Source organism: Ranitomeya variabilis, chromosome 1 (assembly GCF_051348905.1).
Source record: "Ranitomeya variabilis isolate aRanVar5 chromosome 1, aRanVar5.hap1, whole genome shotgun sequence".
Classification (NCBI taxonomy): Eukaryota; Metazoa; Chordata; class Amphibia; order Anura; family Dendrobatidae; genus Ranitomeya; species Ranitomeya variabilis.
In genome coordinates this window covers 45,784,278-45,808,374 of record NC_135232.1, presented here as the reverse complement: position 1 = coordinate 45,808,374, position 24,097 = coordinate 45,784,278, and the positions used below count along the sequence as shown (strand labels likewise).

The following is a 24,097-nucleotide window of genomic DNA, read 5'->3' as shown; positions in this document are numbered from 1 at the left end:
TTTCCCAATACACTGTACATAGGCAGAAAGCTGCCAATCAGTGGTGTGGGCGCGGTTATACGCAGGTCAACATTTAGAGCCCTGCTAGATCTGTAGAAGATAAAACAGATTTTTATAAAAATTACAACATGCAGCCCAGTAAGCGACATATCGCTAGAATCAGGGTATCCGCCCCTACTCTTGCTGCTCTCGGGATAACAAAAATCTGGTGACAGATTCCCTTTAAAATAACACCGAAATTTGGATTGTGTTGCCATTATCCTACACCTGTAACTTTCTTATTTTTCCTTCGATGGAGCAGTATGAGTGCTTGTTTTTTACATATTAAACTTTAGTTTTATTGATATTATTTTGGACCATATACAACATTTTGATCATTATGAATTGCCTTTTTTGGGAGAGATGTGATTACCAAAGGAGCAATTTGAGGGTTTCAGTTCCTTTTTTTTCTATGGTGTTCAACTTTCAGGTTAAATACCGTAATTTAATATTTTGATAAACTGAACTTTTGCAGAAGCAGCGATTTAAAAAATATTTTTTAATTACTTTACTTTTCTATGAGGAAAGGGGCATAATTCAAACTTTTTAAAAAATATTTTTTTAAATATTTTTTTCCTATACTTTTCACTTTATTATTTTTATTTTTAGTCCCCATAGGGGACCTGAACATGTATATAGTATAGAGTCCAAATAATGATCTCAGATGAAGTCCAGTCTCTGGCTGAGCTTCACAGGAGCACCAAGATGGTGGCAAGGAGGACAGCAGATTGCTATGGCAATCTCATCGATACCTAGTGATGACATTGTGGGGGTCAAGGGGTGGGACATTGGGGACTGAATGAACGCCCTACAAGCATTATGTCACGTAAATGCTGCTGTCAGAGATTAACGGCGTCATTTAAGTCATTAAACACCAGAGAGAGGTGCTAGGTCCTATTAATAATAATAATAATAATAATAATAATAATAATAATAATACTGTTGTTGCAGGCAGAATAATACACCTGTATAACTCATGTGCCCATACATGCGAACCATCATGTAATATTAAGTCTTGGTGTGTGAAGGGGTTAATAGTGATATCCTTGGTGGTCTCGGATTGTTGATAGGCTAGATAGCCAGATATCTGGTGGCTTAGGACAGTGAAAGAGATAATGCCAATATATACGTTGTGGTCTACGGTGGTGAAGAGGTTAATGGTATTTTCCCTGGTGGTCTAGGGTATTATAGGGGCTAGCTGTCCAGTTCTTATTTTTCTCTTTAAACCATGAGGGGGTAGCTTTATGTCTTCTTTGGGCACCAAGCAGATGCAAAAAGGTAATGTGAGTGAAAGGAGGAATGGGGCAATTTTTCACAATCTAGACTAGATATGGATGTCCAATAGAAGACTCGGTGGTCTTTTTTTTCTGACTTGTACCCACCATAGACCAGGTGAACTTTCTAATTCTGCATGGCCAGATTGTGCATATACGTTTCATTTGGTGTCCCAATAGGGAGCCCACAATTGGTGGCTATATTGACGACATTCTTAAACGACAACGCTACCGGTAACCTTTTTCAACTTTTGGCACTTGCTGTTTTTTCTTGTCCTATTGTAAGCCATTACAACCTATAGAATTCTTGTACTAGAAAAAAATGTAGCAACATAGGTGAGCAGGGCTAATGAATTACCAAAGGTCAGGCTCTGACAATTTGCGGTAGATTTCATGTCAACCTTCGCACAGTAAGAATTAACATAAACCACCACCATTTATTGTCCTATCAATTCAATCAATCTCGTTCTTGCTTTCAGAGAGAATGATAAAGAGACAGAGCTCAAGGCTGGGCGCAGATCACAATGCAAGTCTCTCGCAGAGCTCCAGTCTTGTACCAGGAGCAAAGATCACTTGCTAGAATGAGCGCCGAGGAATGACGATGCCATCGGAAAAGTCTACGGTTCTACAGCTGTGACGAGGAAGGCTCGGATCGCTCGCTGCTGACTTGTGTTTACTCACAGGACGGATTGCATCACCGAGAGGGAGATTAAGGGAAGGAGAATAAGCTTATTCATTAATTATCACCAGGCTGTGACAAGCATGGGAATAACGGGAATGCTTTCTTTCGAGGTTTGATGCTACAGGTCTGGTGGACAATCAGCAGAAGCTTGGAAATGAACATCGCTCGAAGCCAGCGGATTGAAAGGCTGCACCACTCGATATTACGTCACAGTCACTTCAAGAGGCGAGTACAAAACCAGCAGCCTACTGTGTAAAGCTCGTACTCTGCACATAAAGTTCAGATGGAAAGATCTGCTGTTGGAATTACAAAAATATCCAAACCCAATTTTCCAGTTTTCGCTCGTTGAGGTCATTTTTACAATTTTTTCTTTTTTGTTTGCAAATGACAACTCTGTTTAGTTTCTTTCTGGCAACTTTCTACTTGGCCTATTTTTTTCAAAAACTCCTTCCATAATTAAAAAAAAATAATCAATTTTCATTGCCATGGCAGAGAAGTGTGATCTTATTGCTAATGTGTACGGCTATGATTTGGGTGGGCACTTTGTGGATTTTAAGCCGTTGGGTTTTGGAGCCAATGGTCTTGTTCTTTCTGCCACTGACAGCAAAAATTCTCGAAAAGTGGCGGTAAAGAAGATTACTATTAGTGATTGTCGGAGTATGAAACACGCCTTACGGGAGATTAAGATCATCCGACGTCTAAACCATGATAATATTGTGAAGGTTCACGCCGTGCTGGGACCCAGGGGGACTGACCTTCAAGGGGACATTTTTCGGTACAATGTGGTTTACATTGTACAAGAACACATGGAGACCGATCTTTCTCGGCTGTTGGAACAAGGGCCACTTACCGAAGACCATGCCAAGCTTTTCATTTACCAGCTTCTACGTGGTTTGAAGTACATCCATTCAGCCAATGTGCTCCACAGGGATCTGAAACCAGCCAATATCTTCATTAGTACAGAAGATCTTGTTCTCAAGATTGGAGACTTTGGGTTGGCTCGTATTGTGGATCAGCATTACTCACATAAGGTAAATAATTAGTTATTCTTTAACTTGACACATATTAATGTATTATGCCCATCAGTGTTACACTGACAGGTAAGTTATTATGCCTTGTCTTGTTAAGCCAACAACTGCCATGAAAACCTATCAGCGCACTATGATGGTGAAACTAACGGAACCCCTTCTTTCTAACCGCTTGGATGTCACTGTCTCAATTGACTGGAACATCTAAGGGATGAATGGTCACGATTGGCGTTCTCTCTGATCTTGGACTTTGCAATAAAATTGGCAAACTTTTCTTTAATGTCTCTCAGCACTCTTATTTATATGCTGAGATAAGTGATCTGTTGAAGATACTCATCCATGTCTCATCAATAACTACATCTTACCCGGCTTAAGCCTTTTCCCGGAGGGGTTATGGATTCTATTTCCCCTCTATTTACAGTATGTACATACACACAAAATAAAGGAGTAAATATAAAATTTTATATATGTATATATATATATATATATATGTATATATATATATGTATTATATATATGTGTGTGTGTGTAAAAATGTAAAAAATTGCATTTTGCTGCCATTTTGAATAAAAAATTTATAATTTTGGTAAAAATGAATAAAAGTTTCTGGCTCAAAAATGAGATACAAGCAGAGTCTGAGACGTAACATACTTCTTAAATATAAAGGTACAAGATGTGCAGAGTTCATATATATACACCTTATGCATACAGCGCAGTATATCAAAACGCACAAACCTTCACAAAACTTTGAAACTGAAAAGACAAAAAATATTCATGTTCTTGTAATAATTAGATGCAGGGGTGCGTAGTAACATATAATTACTTCTCTCATCTGTTAAGTTTAAAAAAATAAATAAATGTGACTGTTGAAAAACATCCTGTATCAGCTGGTTGTCAAAAATATGTGGGTCCCCACTCCATTTATTTTTTAAAATTATTTATTTAAATAATTAAAAAATACGGCGTGGAGACCTCTCTATTCTTGATAACCAGCCCTGCTAAAGCTGACAGCTGAGGGATGCAGCCCGCAGCTGTCAGTTTTGCCTGGCTGGTTATCAAAAATACAGGGGAACCCATGTCATTTTTTATTTATTTACAGCGCAGCCGGAGGCTGATGAATACTTCCATCAGCCACCGCCTGCTCTCAGTGCAAGCAGGGGAGAATGATGAGAGCTGTTTTCAACACCCGGTGCTGGGCAACAGTGCTAACAGTACTGCTGCCTCCCAGGCGCTGGTACATGTCACACTGCTGACACACGGATGTCATTCGTTTGTCTTTAGTGTGTGGGACGTTTTACTGCCCGTGCTGATATTAAAAAATGGACATGTCAGCGTGTTTTGCCCACGGACACACAGTCTGTGGAAACACACTAACGTGCACGACCCATTCACTTGAATGGGTCTACATGTTTAAGTGTTTCCGGTACATGTGAAAATTGTCACCACACGTACTGGACATACTGACGTGTGAAAGAGGCCTTAGACAGTTTTTATTTCTGCTCTGAGACTTTAGGTTGCCCCTAAATATTGCACCTAGAGTTAAGAATCTAGAAAGACATATCAAAAAATGGAATTGAAAAACACCTTGAATGTGCAGAAATTTCTGTAATGCTCACAGCACTTGGTAGGAGGCATCACCCTCGCCACCGACACCTCGTGGTGGTCATTGTCTTTGGACTGCCACTCATGATTTTAGATCTTTAAAGGTGTACTGTTACTTTAAGGTGGATTTGTAGATAACAATGGACATCCGTCAAAAGAATTCCCCTGTATGATTCTTGTTATTGCAGAACGTAATCTCGTCTGGTCTCAGCTGGTTCCTTCTACAAGAAAGACACAGCTGATGAGCACTTGGTGAGTTCAAGGCGTCATGTGACCAGAGCCATAGAAGGTGCGACACAAAACTCGGGTTACATTTTCTAGCACGGTAACCTTTTAAAGGGCCAGTAAATGTTTTATATCGTAATAATGTTTCCAAAAAAAGACCTGAGAGTTTTATGGTCCCAGAAATGATTGACATAATGAATACCTATCATGCCTTATGTCTGAGTCATCATGGACAGGTTTATTAAAGTATGACCATGTAGCATGTGATACTGGGGGTCCGCGGCTATAAAATAGTTCAACTCTTTTAGCGTCTTCCCAACAAAGGACTTAATGGAAGGTTCTAAGTCAGATTCAGCTGTATGAGCTGAGCCCGTTCCATACCGAACTTTTCATTAACCGTATAAATGCTGCTGGCCATCTCTGTCCTTGACATTTAATTGGCGCGATTGCGAGGCGCAACCGTTCCTGCACCTATTATTACTCCCCAGATGAAATTACGGGAAGCCATGGCAGCCGGAGGCCTGTTAAAGTCCCCATCACCCCCATTTTCTGGGCTTCATAGATCAGTAATTTTACTATAACATAGTATTGCAGTATATGGATGCTGGGAGGAGGGATAGACGCCTCAATAAGGACGCATATCGGTCCTGACTGGCAGGATTTACATAGGAGAATTTTAAAAGTTTTTTGGGGAGTATACAGGGGGAGTCAGGGGGTTATATACCGCTTTATAGAATGTAGAACAGGCGCTGATTACGGTGATAGTCTTAGTTCAGACATGAAAAAATTGGTGACAGGTTCCCTTTAAGGCTGACACAACTGCCACCAAATGGGCAAAAAAAAGCGATCAAAACGCCTTATGGAGTTCAAAATAGGAACAATAAAAAATACCAATACAAGTTCCATCGACATAAAAATAAAAAAGTTACAGGTTTCTGAAATCGGTGACACAAATAATTTTTTTTTATAAAGTTCCAATACTTTTCAACCACTAAAATACGAAAAACAAAAAAACCTATACTAGTTTATTATTCCAGTAATCTTACAGAGCAGAAGAATCATGTCGTCAGGTCATATTTTCAGGGCGCAACGAACGCCGTAAAAACAAAAATCTAATACAGTAAGTAATGGTGAAATTGCCCTTTTTTGACCATTGGTAAAATTTCGAACACAGCTACAACTCGTCCTGCAAAAATGAAACTTTCATGTGACTATATCGATGGAAAAATAAAAATAGTTCCGCCTCTTCGAAGAAGAGCAGGAAAAAGCGGAGGTACAAAAATGGAAAATTGCTGAATTGGGAAGGGGTTTGAGGACCACTGAAAAGAGGTTCCATAGGGTAGGGAAAACTTGGCTAGTTTCTTTTAAAAAGAGCGCCACACCTGTCCATGGGTTGTAAGTGGTATTGCAGGTCAACGCTATCAACTCTATAAAAGACAATAAGTCTTAGCTGCAATACCACTTGAAACCAGTTCAAAGGTTTTGCGCTGTTTTTGGAAGAAAATAAACATGCTCTGATAGTTGGGAGAATGTTCTTGTTACCACGCTGTTCTCTTATTGCCACAGGCAGGACACAATGATAGCCAGGACCGCAACGATCGCGGTCACAAAGGGTGCGGGAAGGGCAGATTCCAGAGCCTACTTCACCTGGATGTGCATCCCCAGACTCATATTCAGTTGAAATGTATTGCAGTGCAGAGACCCACTGGATTGATGCACCGCAATACATGCTGTCGGCCAATCAGAGGCCGGCATTTGACGTCGGCATGCCTGTCACAAGTGACATATGGCAGAAACATCATACGCCGCCTGTGGCCGCCAGCTAGAGGTAGTGTTGGCCTCTAAGGTGGCTATAGAAGAAGACCATGCACGTCATAGGACCAGGGGAAGATAATAGGAAAGGTTTAATTTTTTAAAAAATGTGTTGGAGACGAACGGAGGACATTTTTACTGAAAGGGGCCCAGGATGGAGGACATCATACCAGGAAGGGGCACAAGAATATCGAACATCATTAAATAAAGGGGCCAGGAATGGGGACATTATTACTGGAAGGGTCCAAAGATGGATGACATTATATTAGGAAGGAGCCAAGGATGGGGGACATTATTACTGGAAGGGGTCAATATTGAGGACATTATTAAAACAAGGGGCCCACAATGGGTACATTATTACACGACGGGGCCCAGGATGTGGAAATTATTATGGGTTGCGGCCAAGATGGGGCACATTAATACTGGAAGGGGTCCAGGATGGGGGAGATTATTAAATAAAGGGTCCTGGGTGAAAGACATTATTAAATACATGGGCCCAGGATAGAGGACATTACTATAGAAAGGAGCCATGATGGGGGACACTAATAAAGAAGTCAAGATGGAGGACATTATGATAGGAACGGTCCTAGAATACGGGACAGTATGACGGTCATTATGAAACAAAGGGGCCAGGCTGGGAGCATTATTACAGGAAGGTGCCCAGGATGGGGGACATTATTACAGAAAGTGGCCAGGATGGGGGACATTAAGAAATGGTGGGTGAACACGTAAGCCACAGGGGCTCATATATATACGGTATATAAACAGAATAGGATAGCCACTGAGGATAGCTATAGTGTGGGGATAGTGTGGGGATGCCTCATTGTCAGGGGCGGGATATATTACGCAGCAGCACCAACTGTCGTCTTATATCTCAGTAATGGGAAATTCTGTCTTCACCGAAGACATATTTTACCTGTGAATTGAGGAGAATGAAAGATCAGTCCAGGAGGAGAAAGAAGCTAATTTCCCTGATAAGATATATTACTTTTCTATTAATTTGTGAAAAAATAATATATATGTCTCCTCCTAATTCCATTTTCTTCTGCTGTTAATAGTACAACCTGCTTGGGTTCTGTATTCAAGAATTCTCCATAACAAACCCCACCCTTGAGCTGCCTCTTCGCAGCTGTTTCCTCAGGGGCTGTCCCATCTCCCGCTCTTATTGAGATGTCTGTTGTGAATTCCGTTCTCGGGCTCCCTCTGGTGGCTTTTAGTGTTACGGCTGGTCTGTAGCTGGACTCCAGCTGCTTCGTTTCCTGCTAGGCCTGCTGCCTATTTAACTCCATCTGGACCTTTACTTGTTGCCTGCTGTCGTTGTATTCAGTACTGGTTCAGATCTCTCTGGGACTTCCCTTGTGACCTGTCTCCTCGTGGAGAAGCTAAGTTCATGCTAGTCCATTTTTGCTCATTTCTATTTGAAAATGTTTCTCAGTATGTTATGAGTTCAGTCCAGCTTGCTTATATGCTATTTGATTGCTAGCTGGAAGCTCTGGGGTGCGGAGTTGCGCCCCTCACATCGTGAGTCGGTGTGGGGGTCTTTTTGTATTCTCTGCGTGGATACTTTTGTAGTATTTTCTACTGACCGCACAGATTCCTTGCTATCTTCTGACTATTTAGTTATTAGCGGGCCTCATTTGCTAAAACCTATTTTCATTTCTATGTTTGTGTTTTCCCCTTAAACTCACTGTTATGATCCTGGTGGTTAGAACACATGAACTGACCTGATAAGTAAACCCAAAAATAAGGACAAGCTCTGGGAATGTGGGAACTTTACTGACCGCAATCCTGATCCTATCAAACCACACTATAGGCAGCTGTGGAGCGTTCCTAACTCGGCCTAGATGCCTCGTTCACAGCCTGAGAAACTAGCTACCCCTAGAGAGAAACAAAGCCTCACTTGCCTCAGAGAAATTTTCCCCAAAGTGAAAGCAGCCCCCACAAATAATAACGGTGAGTTTAAGGGGAAAACACAAACATAGAAATGAAAATAGGTTTTAGAAAATGAGGCCCGCTAATAACTAGTCAGAAGATAGCAAGGAATCTGTGCGGTCAGTAGAAAATACTACAAAAGTATCCACGCAGAGAATACAAAAAGACCCCCACACCGACTCACGATGTGAGGGGCGCAACTCCGCACCCCAGAGCTTCCAGCTAGCAATCAAATAGCATATAAGCAAGCTGGACTGAACTCATAACATACTGAGAAACATTTTCAAATAGAAATGAGCAAAAATGGACTAGCATGAACTTAGCTTCTCCACGAGGAGACAGGTCACAAGGGAAGTCCCAGAGAGATCTGAACCAGTACTGAATACAACGACAGCAGGCAACAAGTAAAGGTCCAGATGGAGTTAAATAGGCAGCAGGCCTAGCAGGAAACGAGGCAGCTGGAGTCCAGCTACAGACCAGCCGTAACACTAAAAGCCACCAGAGGGAGCCCATGAACAGAACTCACAAAGTACCACTCATGACCACAGGAGGGAGCCTGAGAACGGAATTCACAACAGATGTCTTTGTCTTTATGATTGCCCATTTATATTCTTACTGTTTTGTTTTTCTGATTGTCGTGCTCTTTTGTGATCTCACAGCTGGTGGTTGATGGTTATTGTGTTGGTAATGAAGGCAGAATTACTCACCGGGAGTCTGGTGGTAGTCACCATATTCCACTCAGAAACAAGCTATTCCCTATACATGGGATAGGGGATAACTTACTGATCCCTGGGGATGTCTGTGCGCTGGGACCCCCCAGTGATTCCTGCATCAGGGCTCATGAGAGGCCTCCGCTCCATCTATTGTCTGTGGGACTGCTGATTTTACTACTTGGCTATTTCCAGAAGTCCAATTAATAATAATGGAATAAGGGCCAAACATGTGACCTTCTGCACCATTCAGGATGGGGCAGATATTGCTCAAATCTTAAGACCACTGGTGGTCTCAGCACTCAGATTTCCAGGGATCAGCAAGTCAGTGGTGGCCAACCCCCCATCCAACAAAATAATCCATGTTGTGGGCTGGATGTTATTTGGCCAAGGACAGTGGGAAGAGTTGGGGCGTATAGTGGGTGCAGGGTTTGTATCTGCACCTGGAGCTTATGGGGCCTAAAAGGTATCTTTGGCCCATATCAGAAGACCAATACTACTAAAGACCCATGATGGTTGGGGACCTTTTTGGAGATTTTGCATTGGTTTGTGCCTACACCTTACGCCACTGGGTAAGGGTTAAAATGTTGCTGTCTGCAGCGTCAGTAGGTGAGTCAGGATGCCGCAGTGTCCATAGAGAGGGATATACTGTTATGTCCTGTGGGAATTGTGCTTTATGGAAAGCTCAGAGGCTGCGGGGTGAATGCGGTGTCTCCGTTCTTCCTCTCTGGGGCTGCATCCAGAATAAACTGTCCTGAATATTTCATAAGGTTATAATGCAGGCCTGACTTGCTACAGTAATCAGGTTGGCTCTTTGTGATAAGAGGCGGTTATGTAATGAAACACATGTTCCGTTTCATTCATTTTATAATCTTCCTCTTCCTTTTGTGAGGACAGTCGCTCATTATCTCTGGAAAAGTGGGAAAAATAACAACACAAATATATTTTTTCTTTTCTAAAAGAGGGTATTGTCATCCTCCCCGTAGGTAAGAGTTTGAAGGAGAACTCACCACCTCTTGTGGCTGCCTGTTCCACTTATTGATCACCCTCACTGTCAAAAAGTTTTTGCTAATATCTAATCTTTATCTTCTCCCTTTCAGTTTCATTCTGTTGCTTCTCATGTTTCCATGTGCCAATGAGAATAATGATGATCCCTCTACAATGTGACAGCCCTTCAGATATCTGTAGACAGCTATTAAATCTCCTCTTAGCCTTCTTTTTTTGTAAGCCAAACATACACCGATCCTTTAACTGTTCCTCGTAGGACAAACTTTGCACTCTGCTCACTATCCTGGTAGCTCTTCTCTGAACTTGCTCCAGTTTTTCAATGTCTTTTTTAAAATGTGGTGCCCAGAACAGGACATAGTATTCCAGATGATGCCTGACCAAGGAGGAGTAGAGGGGGATAATTACTACACGTGATCTAGACTATATGCTTGTCTTAATTCATCTTAGAACTGTGTTTGCCTTTTTTGCTGCTGCATCACACTGTTGACTCATTTGCTGTCTGTGATCTATCAGTATATTAGTCTTCTCAAGATTTTTTTCACACTGGCTGTTGCTTAGTTCAATTCCTTAGTTCTATTCCTATTCCAGAGTAGAGAAGCAGGGCAGCGGCTCTCCTAAAGTGAACACGAGAGCGCTTGGCCAAGATGTTTCTGTGTAAGGGGGAGTCTGGAGAGACAGCTATCTAATGAGTATGGGGGCTTTTATTCTCTTCAGGTGTCTGGATTGGACGCCATTACAGCCATTGTCATTCCAAGATAATTCTCCAGATCTCCCCTTCTACCCCTACATCATACTTGTCAACGTTTCCAAAAATGTTTCCCGGTAGCTTGGACATTTTTATATGCATAATCGCTTCCCATTTCTTAAGGGCAATTTATGCCTCATTTTGCCGATGATTGTGCCTTTGAACTCCAGGGTTCGACCTTACGATAGAAAAAACGGTTGGGAGGCATGATATCCTGAACAATTCTGCTGTGCGCAAGAAATTTGAGACTTCTTTCTGGAGTCTTAGAGGTCTCCCATATTCCGGTAGACTTTCGGCTATCCTGGTAGAGTTGTCAAGTAAGCTCTACATTGAAGAGTAAGAAACTCTGAGAAGGAGATTGACCCTTCCACCCAAAAGTCAATATTCAGGTTTTTCAGCTGAGCATTGACTTTTTTGTACTACATTGATCCTTTTTTTTATCTTAAGGATTTCCACGCATTAATCTTTCACTTTTATGTTTCTTTGTTCATCAATAAAAAGAAATCCTGTATGAAAAAGATTAAAGTAGAAATCTGGAATTATGTAAGGATTATGCTCTGGCCTATATCCTTAGACGCGTTTCATTGGTCTAATTGAGCTCTATTGATACAAAGATGTAGAGTTTATGTGAAAACTCCAGAATCGCTCAGGTTTCTTTTTCATGTTTACTGTAGCAGAAGATATTGAAGAAAATGTCTTTTTATTCAGCCTGATGAACCCTCATATCATCCCATTGTTCTGATCAGTGCATATGAGGATTGGGCTGTGGTTCGCGTGAGTGGCTGCAACTTTTATCTAATCCTTGAAACGTCTTTGCAAAACCTTTTATTGGGATTTTTTTTTTTAATTTAGAAAGGGTTCCATCATGGAAATGGCAAATATTTGTGCAAACTTCTCAAACTACTTTCTGCAGATATTACATACAATGGGTGTGTGCTCAGGAAATGACTTGTAAATGTGAATCAGAGAGTCATCTGGCAGCACCACACAGCCACTGTACAGACTAGAAGCGGCAATCATACAGCTAAGTCATCGTGGTTTTAAAATTAACCGATTGTTTAAAAAATGATTGCATGATGGCGCACACATTTGGATGCATCATGGTTGTGTTTCGACCACACAGCAGCTGCATAGTTGCAGCTATGTGAGATACTAAGCTTCAAATGATGCAGGATATGGAAAAATGGAGACCTTCATTTGGACGTTGCACTAGGATGTAGAATAGACATAGATCATCAATATGTTTCATTTCTTTTATTCAGATCAATTGAGAAGTATTTTGGAGTATAAACCCCTTCTTCAGACAAATAGATAAAACCCTTGACTGTAACTTATAGGAAACGGTACATATAGAGGAGTATGCCCAGGAAGAACCTGGCTCCATCAGTGTAGCTGCTGGCATGTGGAGCGGGCTGGCAGTGGATGGTCAGAAAGTCAGGTCAATACCAAGAGTTCCAATAAGGAATAAAGCCGTCAGGCAGTAAACTAGTCAAAAAACTAACTGAGCAGGAGCAGAGTAACAGAAGTGAACTAGGTTAGGAAGAACAAATAACTGGCACTGGAAGCAGGGAGCTAGGGGTTTAAAGTGTGTAAGGCCCCATCCAAGGTGCAAAGATAATAATGTGAGGAATTGACCCACAAGTTCACTGCTTGGAAGAAGTACCACATGTACTAGTTTGCTGAATCAGAAGCAGAGAAGCACAGGAGTACAGGCATGGATGTAACAGCCTTGACAAGGGAGATGATGAGAAGAGGGGAGAATGCAGATGGTTCACCCTTTGAACTAGAGTTGTCCCAGCAGATTGTTAGTACTTAAGCCCACTCTACTTCGGAGGACTGCAATGTGCTGGAAGCCATTGCTGTCATAGAAATCGGGAACATAGGTAGACTGATGGATGAGAGCAGTTTGCCTGTTCAGAATTGATAAAAGCCTGGAGACCAAGTGGTTTGACATGGGCCTGAGAAAAGCATTGAAAGGGCTTACCTGGGGTATTTTTTGTAAGTCTTTTAAACAAAAGTAGGGTTTTGGCCACTTCACTGATTAGAAATGAATCCTGCACTGAGCAGGGTGTTGGATACAAATGACCCCTGAGGTCCTTTCCAACTCTAACATTCTATGATTCTAAGAAGGCTTAGTTGTCATGGAAGCAAGCAGTAAGTGACTATTGAAATTGCCTCTGGGTAGCGAAGCTGGCCAATAGGAGAGGTTGGTTTGGATATGCAGGTATGTAGGCCACCGCTAATGCAAGGGAGGAATAACTAGTGTTGAGCTTAAGCTAGGGTTGGGGCCTATAGCTGGTTCCAGTCAGGGCTGTAAAATAAGCCAGTTGTCATGACTCTGTTGTCGGGTGTCCCAGAACCAGGGGCTCCTTCCCTGTCCCTAATTATAGGTACACCCTAGCTCGCCCTGTTCCCCGGATTACTTCTGATGGTGAAGATGCCGGGCCACATACCTTGCCTTAGCTCCTGAATCCTCCCTTAGTCTGTACCTTTCCCTGTTGTGAATTCCGTTCTCGAACTCCCTCCTGTGGTCATGAATGGTACTTCGGTGAGTTCTGTCCGTGGACTCCCTCTGGTGGCTGTGAGTGGAGCTGCTGGTTCTGAGATTCCTTCTCCAGCTGCCCTCGTTTGGGGCTAGGCTGATTCTCTATTTAACTCCACTCAGATCGTTACTCCATGCCAGCTGTCAATGCTCTAGTACTGGTTCAGATCTCTCCTGGATCTTTCTGAGGACCTGTCTACTCCAGCACAAGCTAAGTTCCTGCTTGTTCATTTGTTACATATGGTTTTTCTTGCTAAGTTCTAGTCCAGCTTGCTATCATGAAACTACCTGGCTAGCTGGAAGCTCTGGGGGTGCAGAGTGGCACCACCGCATCGTGAGTCGGTGCGGGGGTATTTTTTGCACACTCTGCGTGGTTTTTGTAGCTTTTTGTGTTGACCGCAAAGATCCCTTTTCTATCCTCATTCTGTTTAGTTAGACTGGCCTCTCTTTGCTAAAACCTATTTCATCCTGTGTTTGTGATTTCCTCTTATCTCACAGTCAATACTTGTGGGGGGGCTGCTTTTACCTTTGGGGAAATTTCTCTGAGGCAAGTAAGGCTTTGTTTCCTTTCTTTAGGGGTAGTTAGCTCTTAGGCTGTGAAGAGGCGTCTAGGCAGAGTCAGGCACGCTCCACGGCTGTTTCTAGTTGTGTTTATAGGAGTAGGGTTTGCGGTCAGCAGAGTTCCCATTTCCCCAGATCTCGTCCTGATTCCGTGTTTAACTATCAGGTCATTCCTGGTGCACCTAACCACCAGGTCCATAACAGTACAGCTGGCCCACAAAGTGTTAATGCATCTCAATAGAGGGAAAAGAGAAGTTCTGAGACCATTTTGTTTTTCTCTGCAGTGTGTTTTGCCTTTCTTTTCCCCTTAAACTCTGGGTGGTTCAGAACTTAGGTGTGGATATGGACATTCAAGGTTTGTCCTCTAGTGTAGATCAACTCGCTGCAAGGGTACAAAACATTCAAGATTATGTAGTTCAGAATCCTATGTTGGAGCCTAGAATTCCAATTCCTGATTTGTTTTCTGGGGATAGATCTAAATTTCAGAATTTCAAAAACAATTGTAAACTGTTTCTTGCTCTGAAACCCCGCTCTTCTGGTGACCCTATTCAGCAAGTAAGAATCATTATTTCTTTGTTGCGTGGCGACCCTCAAAACTGGGCATTCGCCCTGGCGCCAGGAGATCCTGCATTGCGTAATGTAGATGCGTTTTCTCTGGCGCTGGGTTTGCTTTATCATGAACCGAATTCTGTGGATTAGGCAGAGAAAATTTTGCTGGCTTTGTGTCAGGGTCAGGATGAAGCGGAGGTATATTGCCAGAAGTTCAGAAAGTGGTCTGTGCTTACTCAGTGGAATGAGTGTGCCCTGGCAGCAATTTTCAGAAAGGGTCTTTCTGAAGCCCTTAAGGATGTTATGGCTGGTCTGAATGAATCAATGTCCTTGGCCATACAGATCGATCGGCGCTTACGTGAGCGCAAAACTGTGCACCATTTGGCGGTATCCTCTGAGCAGAGGCCTGAGCCTATGCAATGTGATAGGACTTTGACCAGAGCTGAACGGCAAGAACATAGACGTCAGAAGGGGCTGTCTTTTTACTGTGGTGACTCCACTCATGCTATCTCTGATTGTCCTAAGCGCACTAAGCGGTTCGCTAGGTCCGTCACCATTGGTACTGTACAGCCTAAATTTCTTCTGTCCGTTACTCTGATTTGCTCTTTGTCATCCTATTCTGTTATGGCATTTGTGGATTCAGGCGCTGCCCTGAATTTGATGGACTTGGAGTTTGCCAGGCGCTGTGGTTTTTTCTTGGAGCCCTTGCAGCATTCCATTCCTTTGAGGGGAATTGATGCTATGCCTTTGGCCAAGAATAAGCCTCAGTACTGGACCCAGTTGACTATGTGCATGGCTCCTGCGCATCAGGAGGATATTTGCTTTTTGGTGTTGCATAATCTGCATGATGTGGTCGTGTTGGGTTTGCCATGGCTGCAGGTCCATAATCCAGTATTGGATTGGAAATCAATGTCGGTGTCCAGTTGGGGGTGTCAAGGGGTACATGGGGATGTTTCATTATTGTCAATTTCTTCCTCCACTCCTTCTGAAGTCCCTGAGTTTTTGTCGGATTACCGGGATGTATTTGATGAGCCCAAGTCTAGTACCCTACCTCCTCATAGGGATTGTGATTGTGCTATTAATTTGATTCCTGGTAGCAAGTTCCCTAAGGGACGACTTTTCAATTTGTCTGTGCCAGAACACGCCGCTATGCGGAGTTATATAATGAAAGGGCATATTCGCCCATCGTCGTCACCATTGGGAGCAGGGTTCTTTTTTGTGGCCAAGAAGGATGGTTCTCTGAGACCTTGTATAGATTACCGCCTTCTTAATAAAATCACGGTCAAATTTCAGTACCCTTTGCCTCTACTGTCTGATTTATTTGCTCGGATTAAGGGAGCTAGTTGGTTCACCAAGATAGACCTTCGAGGGGCGTATAATCTCGTGCGTATTAAACAGGGCGATGAATGGAAAACAGCATTTAATACGCCCGAGGGCCATTTTGAGTACCTGGTGATGCCATTCGGCCTTTCTAATGCTCCCTCTGTGTTTTAGTCCTTTATGCATGACATCTTCCGAAAGTATCTGGATAGATTCATGATCGTATATTTGGATGATATTTTGGTCTTTTCGGATGATTGGGAGTCCCATGTGAAGCAGGTCAGAATGGTGTTCCAGGTCCTTCGTGCTAATTCCTTGTTTGTAAAGGGATCTAAGTGTCTCTTTGGAGTTCAGAAGGTTTCCTTTTTGGGCTTCATTTTTTCCCCTTCTACTATCGAGATGGATCCTGTTAAAGTCCAAGCTATTTATGATTGGACTCGGCCTACATCGGTGAAGAGCCTTCAGAAATTTCTGGGCTTTGCCAATTTTTACCGTCGCTTCATCGCTAATTTTTCTAGTGTTGTTAAACCATTGACTGATTTGACCAAGAAGGATGCTGATGTGGTGAATTGGTCCTCTGCGGCCGTTGAGGCTTTTCAGGAGTTGAAACGTTGTTTCTCTTCGGCTCCTGTGTTGTGTCAGCCAGATGTTTCGCTCCCTTTTCAGGTCGAGGTTGATGCTTCTGAAATTGGAGCAGGGGCTGTTTTGTCTCAGAGAAGTTCTGATTGCTCTGTAATGAAGCCATGCGCTTTCTTTTCGAGAAAGTTTTCGCCTGCTGAGCGTAATTATGATGTTGACAATCGGGAGTTGTTGGCTATGAAGTGGGCATTCGAGGAGTGGCGACATTGGCTTGAAGGAGCCAAGCATCGCGTGGTGGTCTTGACAGATCACAAGAATCTGACTTATCTCGAGTCTGCCAAGCGGTTGAATCCTAGACAGGCTCGTTGGTCGCTGTTTTTCTCCCGTTTCAATTTTGTGGTTTCGTACCTTCTGGGTTCTAAGAATGTGAAGGCTGATGCCCTTTCAAGGAGTTTTGTGCCTTATTCTCCTGGGGTTCCTGAGCCGGCTGGTATTCTCAGAGAGGTGGTAGTTCTGTCTGCCATCTCTCCTGATTTGCGGCGGGTGCTGCAGGAGTTCCAGGCTGATAGACCTGACCGTTGTCCAGCGGAGAAACTGTTTGTCCCTGATAGATGGACTAATAGAGTTATCTCTGAGGTTCATTGTTCGGTGTTGGCTGGTCATCCTGGAATTTTTGGTACCAGAGATTTGGTGGCTAGGTCCTTTTGGTGGCCTTCCTTGTCGCGGGATGTGCGTTCTTTTGTGCAGTCTTGTGGGACTTGTGCTCGGGCTAAGCCCTGCTGTTCTCGTGCCAGTGGGTTACTTTTGCCCTTGCCGGTCCCGAAAAGGCCCTGGACGCATGTTTCCATGGATTTTATTTCAGATCTTCCTGTTTCTCAAAGGATGTCGGTCATCTGGGTGGTTTGCGATCGCTTCTCTAAAATGGTCCATTTGGTACCCTTGCCTAAATTGCCTTCTTCCTCTGATTTGGTTCCATTATTTTTCCAACATGTGGTTCGTTTGCATGGCATTCCGGAGAACATCGTGTCTGACAGAGGTTCCCAGTTTGTTTCAAGGTTTTGGCGGTCCTTTTGTGCTAAGATGGGCATTGATTTGTCTTTTTCTTCGGCTTTCCATCCTCAGACAAATGGCCAAACCGAACGAGCCAATCAGACTTTGGAAACTTATCTGAGATGCTTTGTTTCTGCGGATCAGGATGATTGGGTGACCTTCTTGCCATTAGCTGAGTTCGCCCTTAATAATCGGGCCAGTTCGGCTACTTTGGTTTCGCCTTTTTTTTGTAATTTTGGTTTTCATCCTCGTTTTTCTTCAGGGCAGGTTGAGCCTTCGGACTGTCCTGGTGTGGATTCTGTGGTGGACAGGTTGCAACAAATTTGGACTCATGTGGTGGACAATTTGACCTTGTCCCAAGAGAAGGCTCAACGTTTCGCTAACCGCCGTCGCCGTGTTGGTCCCCGACTTCGTGTTGGGGATTTGGTTTGGTTATCATCTCGTTATGTTCCTATGAAGGTTTCTTCTCCTAAGTTTAAGCCTCGTTTCATTGGTCCTTATAAGATTTCTGAAATTCTTAATCCTGTATCATTTCGTTTGGCCCTTCCTGCTTCTTTTGCCATCCATAATGTGTTCCATAGGTCGTTGCTGCAGAGATATGTGGCGCCTATGGTTCCCTCCGTTGATCCTCCTGCTCCGGTGTTGGTCGAGGGGGAGTTGGAGTATGTGGTGGAGAAGATTTTGGATTCTAGTATTTCGAGACGTAAACTTCAGTACTTGGTCAAATGGAAGGGCTATGGTCAGGAGGATAATTCCTGGGTTGTTGCCTCTGATGTCCATGCTGCCGATTTAGTTCGTGCCTTTCATTTGGCTCGTCCTGATCGGCCTGGGTGCTCTGGTGAGGGTTCGGTGACCCCTCCTCAAGGGGGGGGTACTGTTGTGAATTCCGTTCTCGAACTCCCTCCTGTGGTCATGAATGGTACTTCGGTGAGTTCTGTCCGTGGACTCCCTCTGGTGGCTGTGAGTGGAGCTGCTGGTTCTGAGATTCCTTCTCCAGCTGCCCTCGATTGGGGCTAGGCTGATTCTCTATTTAACTCCACTCAGATCGTTACTCCATGCCAGCTGTCAATGTTCTAGTACTGGTTCAGATCTCTCCTGGATCTTTCTGAGGACCTGTCTACTCCAGCACAAGCTAAGTTCCTGCTTGTTCATTTGTTACATATGGTTTTCTTGCTAAGTTCTAGTCCAGCTTGCTATCATGAAACTACCTGGCTAGCTGGAAGCTCTGGGGGTGCAGAGTGGCACCACCGCATCGTGAGTCGGTGCGGGGGTATTTTTTGCACACTCTGCGTGGTTTTTGTAGCTTTTTGTGTTGACCGCAAAGATCCCTTTTCTATCCTCAATCTGTTTAGTTAGACTGGCCTCTCGTTGCTAAAACCTATTTCATCCTGTGTTTGTGATTTCCTCTTATCTCACAGTCAATACTTGTGGGGGGGCTGCTTTTACCTTTGGGGAAATTTCTCTGAGGCAAGTAAGGCTTTGTTTCCTTTCTTTAGGGGCAGTTAGCTCTTAGGCTGTGAAGAGGGGTCTAGGCAGAGTCAGGCACGCTCCACGGCTGTTTCTAGTTGTGTTTATAGGAGTAGGGTTTGCGGTCAGCAGAGTTCCCATTTCCCCAGAGCTCGTCCTGATTCCGTGTTTAACTATCAGGTCATTCCTGGTGCACCTAACCACCAGGTCCATAACATTTCCCCCACCCAGGGAAGAGGGGAGTAGTAGTATAACGTAATACAACAACCAGACTAACAAGGTAATACGAACAGGGATAAAGGAAAATACCAATCATAAAAATATACACACATAAACAACAGAGGTAAACACCAAGCAGTGGAGGATGGTGTAAAACCAAAGTAGGAGAAGGAAAGGAATTATCACACACTCAAAATCAGTCACAGATAAATCAACCAAACACCTCCAATAACCACCAACAACCTCCAGCCATGCAGCATAAGCTATATCTGAAAATGAGTGCTAGCTAGGGTCCAGATAATACAGGAGATGGGAGAGACTAACAGTGAACAGCTGAGCCTTAACACAGGAAAACTTTCAGGAGCTCTCAACTGCGCAGATTAACTCCTGCACTGCTAAAAGAAATTTACACCGTTTATTTTGAAGGTGAAGTGCTTCTAATCAGTGCCGGAGTAGGAGAAATCAGACACTGCGGTCTTCTGGCTCCTCTCTGTCGTGGTAAACCCATGATACCAGTTCTTTGGGCACTAGAGCAGAGCTGTAGTGGAGGCCTGTTTGCCTGGAAGCTAGAAGTGTTGCCTGGTAGTTCAGCTGTGTGGTGCCTCAGATTGAATGAAGTTGGCACTAGGAAATGGTAGCTTAATAGGACTCTTGAGGACATGAGTGAAGTGGGATATGATGTCCTTAAAGTGTAGGGTGTAGACAAAAAGGAATAGGGCACTTGCAGATAGGGCCTAGGTGAAGAGAGGTCAGAGCCATGATAAATATAGCAGGGCTCTTGAGAGTGAGGCCTGGTTTATATAGAGAGCTATAAAAAATAGGACTTGAGCTAGCAGAAAGGACCACCTGGAATTCGGTTGGAAGGGTATTGCTTGTTGAGGCTTTTGTTAAGTGTCACAGTTCTGGGATGTGGCTCTTGTAAAGAGAACAGGAATTTTAGTGGGATACTGAGATGTTCAATGCACTGATTGCTTGGTTAATTCTGCAGCTTTAAGTGTCATGGTTCTCAATGGCAAGAGAACATAGTAAAGCATACAAAAAGGACTAGCTCTTGGAAGATGGGAACTCGAGCTGACTGTGAGCTAAACCTACCGCACAACTAACAGTGGCCGGGTAGCGTGCCTACGTTTTATCCCTAGACGCCCAGCGCCAGCCGGAGAACTGACTGACCCTAGCAGAGGAAAATACAGACCTGGCTTACCTCTAGAGAAATTTTCCCCAAAAGGCAGACAGTAGCCCCCACATATATTGTCGGTGATTTCAGAGGAAATTGACATACGAAGTATGAAGATAGGTTTAGCAAATTGAGGTCCGCTTACTAGATAGTAGGAAGACAGAAAAGGGAACTTCACAGTCAGCTGAAAACCCTTTCAAAACACCATCCTGAAATTACTTTAAGACTCTAATATCAACTCATGACACCAGAGTGGCAATTTCAGCTCACAAGAGCTTCCAGCCTCAGAAATAATCAATCACAGAGAACTGGAACAAAAATGCAAAACAAACTTAGGACTACAAGTCCAACTTAGCTGATAGTAGTCTAGGAGCAGGAACATGCAACAGAAAGGCTTCTGGTAACATTGTTGGCCGGCATAGAAATGACTGAGGAGCAAGGTTAAATAGAAAACTCCCACATCCTGATGGAAACAGGTGAACAGAGGAGATGAAGCACACAAGTTCAGTACCACCAGTAACCACCGGGGGAGCCCAGAAACCAAATTCACAACATTTAAGTTACTGAACCATCTTGTGCGTATTGAAACTGCCAAGATTTTGTGCCTCAGCTGTGCTGTAGTAACCATAAAGCGCATTGTGCCTACTGAAATGACAGTAACCAGTAAGTGTTAGTTTCTGTGCTATTGTAAAACTAAACTTTTAATAAATGTTTTAGTTACATTTGTATATACAGTCATTCTTTACTTTTTAAGGAGGACCAATTGAGAGAGCCCCACATAGCTACACATCATCTGATGTCATTCTATCCATGAAGAGAAGCAGAAAGAGAGTAGGAGGCAAGGAGCAGCCAAGGAACATGTGGAGCTGAAAATGAGGAGAAACTGATTACCTACTAAGGAGGAGAAATAAAGATTTTAGGGAATAAAAGCGAGAAGAGGAACAGGTCTAGAAGGGGCAAGCCAAGAGGTGGAGCAAAGAAGGGGTCTGGAGAAAAGAATGGAACGAGAGGCGAAAGGACCAGCCTGAGGGGGAAATCAGTTAGAGATGAGGAGAAAGAGAGAAGCTGCTAGTATTTATGAAAAAATGGCTTTGGATGAAGAGAAAAGAAGCAACCAGAGAGGAGGAAAAAGAGAGGAAAGCAAAATGGCAAGGAGCAGTCAAGGAGGAGGACAGCAGTCAATGTGCTCGGGAGAGCACTGGTAATAATACAGAGCAAAATCTGCCAAGGAATAATTGGGGCCGAGACAAAAACAGCCAAGTAGGATGGGCATTTAAGAATTTGGGGAATAGAGAACAGCGTAAGAAAGGAAGAGCGACCAACGAGGAGGAGAGAAGTCAGGAACGAGGAGAGAAAAGGCATGGAGTGGCGAGGAGGAACAGCCAAGAAGATAAGATAGCTGCCCGGGCTTTGTCAGATAGCAATAATTATATCAGAACAAATCAACAAGACATGGGCTTTACATGTATGATGCTACAAATTATCTATTGATGTATATAATATTAGTATGTGTATTAGGATTGTGCAGGACACGGATGTTTCCTCAGCTTTGTATACATTTTTTCATCTTTCTCTCCTACGGTGATCATTTCTGAGATGACGCAATTTTCAGTGGCAAAGCGAGGAACATCACTGCCCATAATTCACAATAAAGCATATAATCAGCAGAGCGCGGCTCGCGTGTTACTTATCCTCTATGCTCCCGTGTTCTGTAACAGGAAAGAAATCCAAATTAACTGCAGCCATTGGGGGATGTAAAATATAATTCCTGAGGTTTTTTAAAAAAATTTGGTGGCGAAATCCACTGGTTTTATTAACATGATCTCAGAGTCTTCGGTTGGAAATACCTTTCAAGGGGGTTGTACAGGACTATTGTTTTTTTTTAGTATGGGCCTAAAGTCTAACAGGCAGGTTGTTGCTAACAGAGGCAACTACTTTCCTTTTTTTAACCGATGCCAGCTCAGAACGGTCACCGACCGCTCATGCTGGTGATTCAGCTGCTTAATGTCAACAGAGCAGTTCTTCTTCTTCCAGGCTGCTCGGTCGACTTGGCGTGACTAATGAGGTCATAATGATTGAGAGCCAGCTGCTGCAGATAGGCAGTGACATAGCCGGCTATCAATCATCATGACGTGGGCAGTGACACCCCATCAGCAGAGCAGAGTGGATGAGAAGCCGCCGTTCTGTCGACGTGACATCAGCGTAAGCAGCTAAATCGACGACAGGAGAGGTCCCTGACTGCTTTGTTGATGGAGCGTGACTGCCGATGTCATGATGATCGATAGCCAGCTCCTGCAGTCAGGTAGAGATTTAGCCAGCTGTCAATCATCATGACTTTGGCAGTCATGCCCCATCAACAGAGCAGAGTGGATGAGAAAATGCCGTTCTGTCTACGTGACATCAGTGTAAGCCGCTGAATCGACTGCAGGAGCGGTCCGTGACTGCTCTGTGCCTTCAGAGATCGGCATCGGGCACACCGTTATTTCTTAGATCCATAATGAAATTTAAAAAAATTGTCCTTGATAAACCATTTAAATTATTCCAACTTTAGCATCACTTAATCTTCCCGTTCTAAAGTCTCCAAATGATGACATCACTTAATTGTCTTTCTCTTATTCCCACAAATGATGACATTAATCAGTCATCTTTTTCTTCGGTCTCCAACTGGTTACGTAAATTATTTGTCCTTTTTTACGCCTCCTGATCCTTTTTTTTTTTACAAAAGCAAGATAGTTTCTAAATAGTGCAAGCAACTTTAATTGGAGCCCCCTTTAATCCCCATCTCAAGCATGGACATCTACAGTTCTGTCCTGAATACAGCAGCAGAGCGAATGTCCTGTTTTCTTGGCTGCTGCTACGCAGTGACCAAGTGCCAGCTTGGCCGGACAATGCCTGCGGAACAAACATCAGAGAATCAGCATTCATCAAGTATTGTGGTTGCTCGGTTGGTCACTACGGACACTCCGTGCCCTACAATCGGCTTTTATTACTGTTTGGACTTGATTGATGAGGTCAGTGTTGGCCCCTGAGGTCCTCACTGATGCATCCAACTCAACGAGGAGGCGGATTAGAAATTCTTACTGAAAGCAAATCAAGTGAAATCTGCTCGAAATGTACCCGTGCATCGTTGTCCATATCAATTCCATCAAGATTTTCCATGGTCGATATTTTTATGGTTTAGGGTGGAAATTTGCTTCTTTTTAACTCTTTGTTGACATAATCATAATTACGTTGACAGTTTTGCATGAATGTGGAGGTATTGGGTTTTGGATGAAAGGTGCAGCTGTCATTTTCTCCAGCACTGTCCACTGATTCCCCTTCCTCCCACTGCAGTACATAATACACGAAAATCGCAGTAAGATATAATTAAATGACATTACCCTTGACAGCAGAACAGTGGAGATGTCCGTGTATCGTGATCCTATTAGTCTGAGGGATGACGTCAGTGCAGGAAACCATGGCTTTATGGAGCACTCAGAGAGATACCAGACAGGACAACCAGATTATGATGTCCTGCGAGCACATGAGCCAAATAACCCGCCACTGAAAGACTGCGATGAGCAAAATCTGCCGAAACTC

The 24,097-nt window shown here is 43.5% G+C and overlaps 1 protein-coding gene across 2 annotated transcripts in view; it reads left to right on the top strand.

Moving 5' to 3' along the window:
• The window catches only part of MAPK4 (mitogen-activated protein kinase 4), a 179,201-nt gene that overhangs the window by 116,725 nt on the left and 38,379 nt on the right, over positions 1-24,097 (top strand). The window contains exon 2 of one of the 2 annotated variants that reach the window (XM_077282990.1): positions 1,793-3,026. The exons of the other annotated variant lie outside the window; for it this stretch is intronic. Within the exon in view, the coding sequence (XP_077139105.1) occupies positions 2,481-3,026 (546 nt within the window). The 5' untranslated portion in view covers positions 1,793-2,480. The remainder of the gene's footprint in view (positions 1-1,792; positions 3,027-24,097) is intronic. 2 annotated transcript variants of the gene reach the window in all.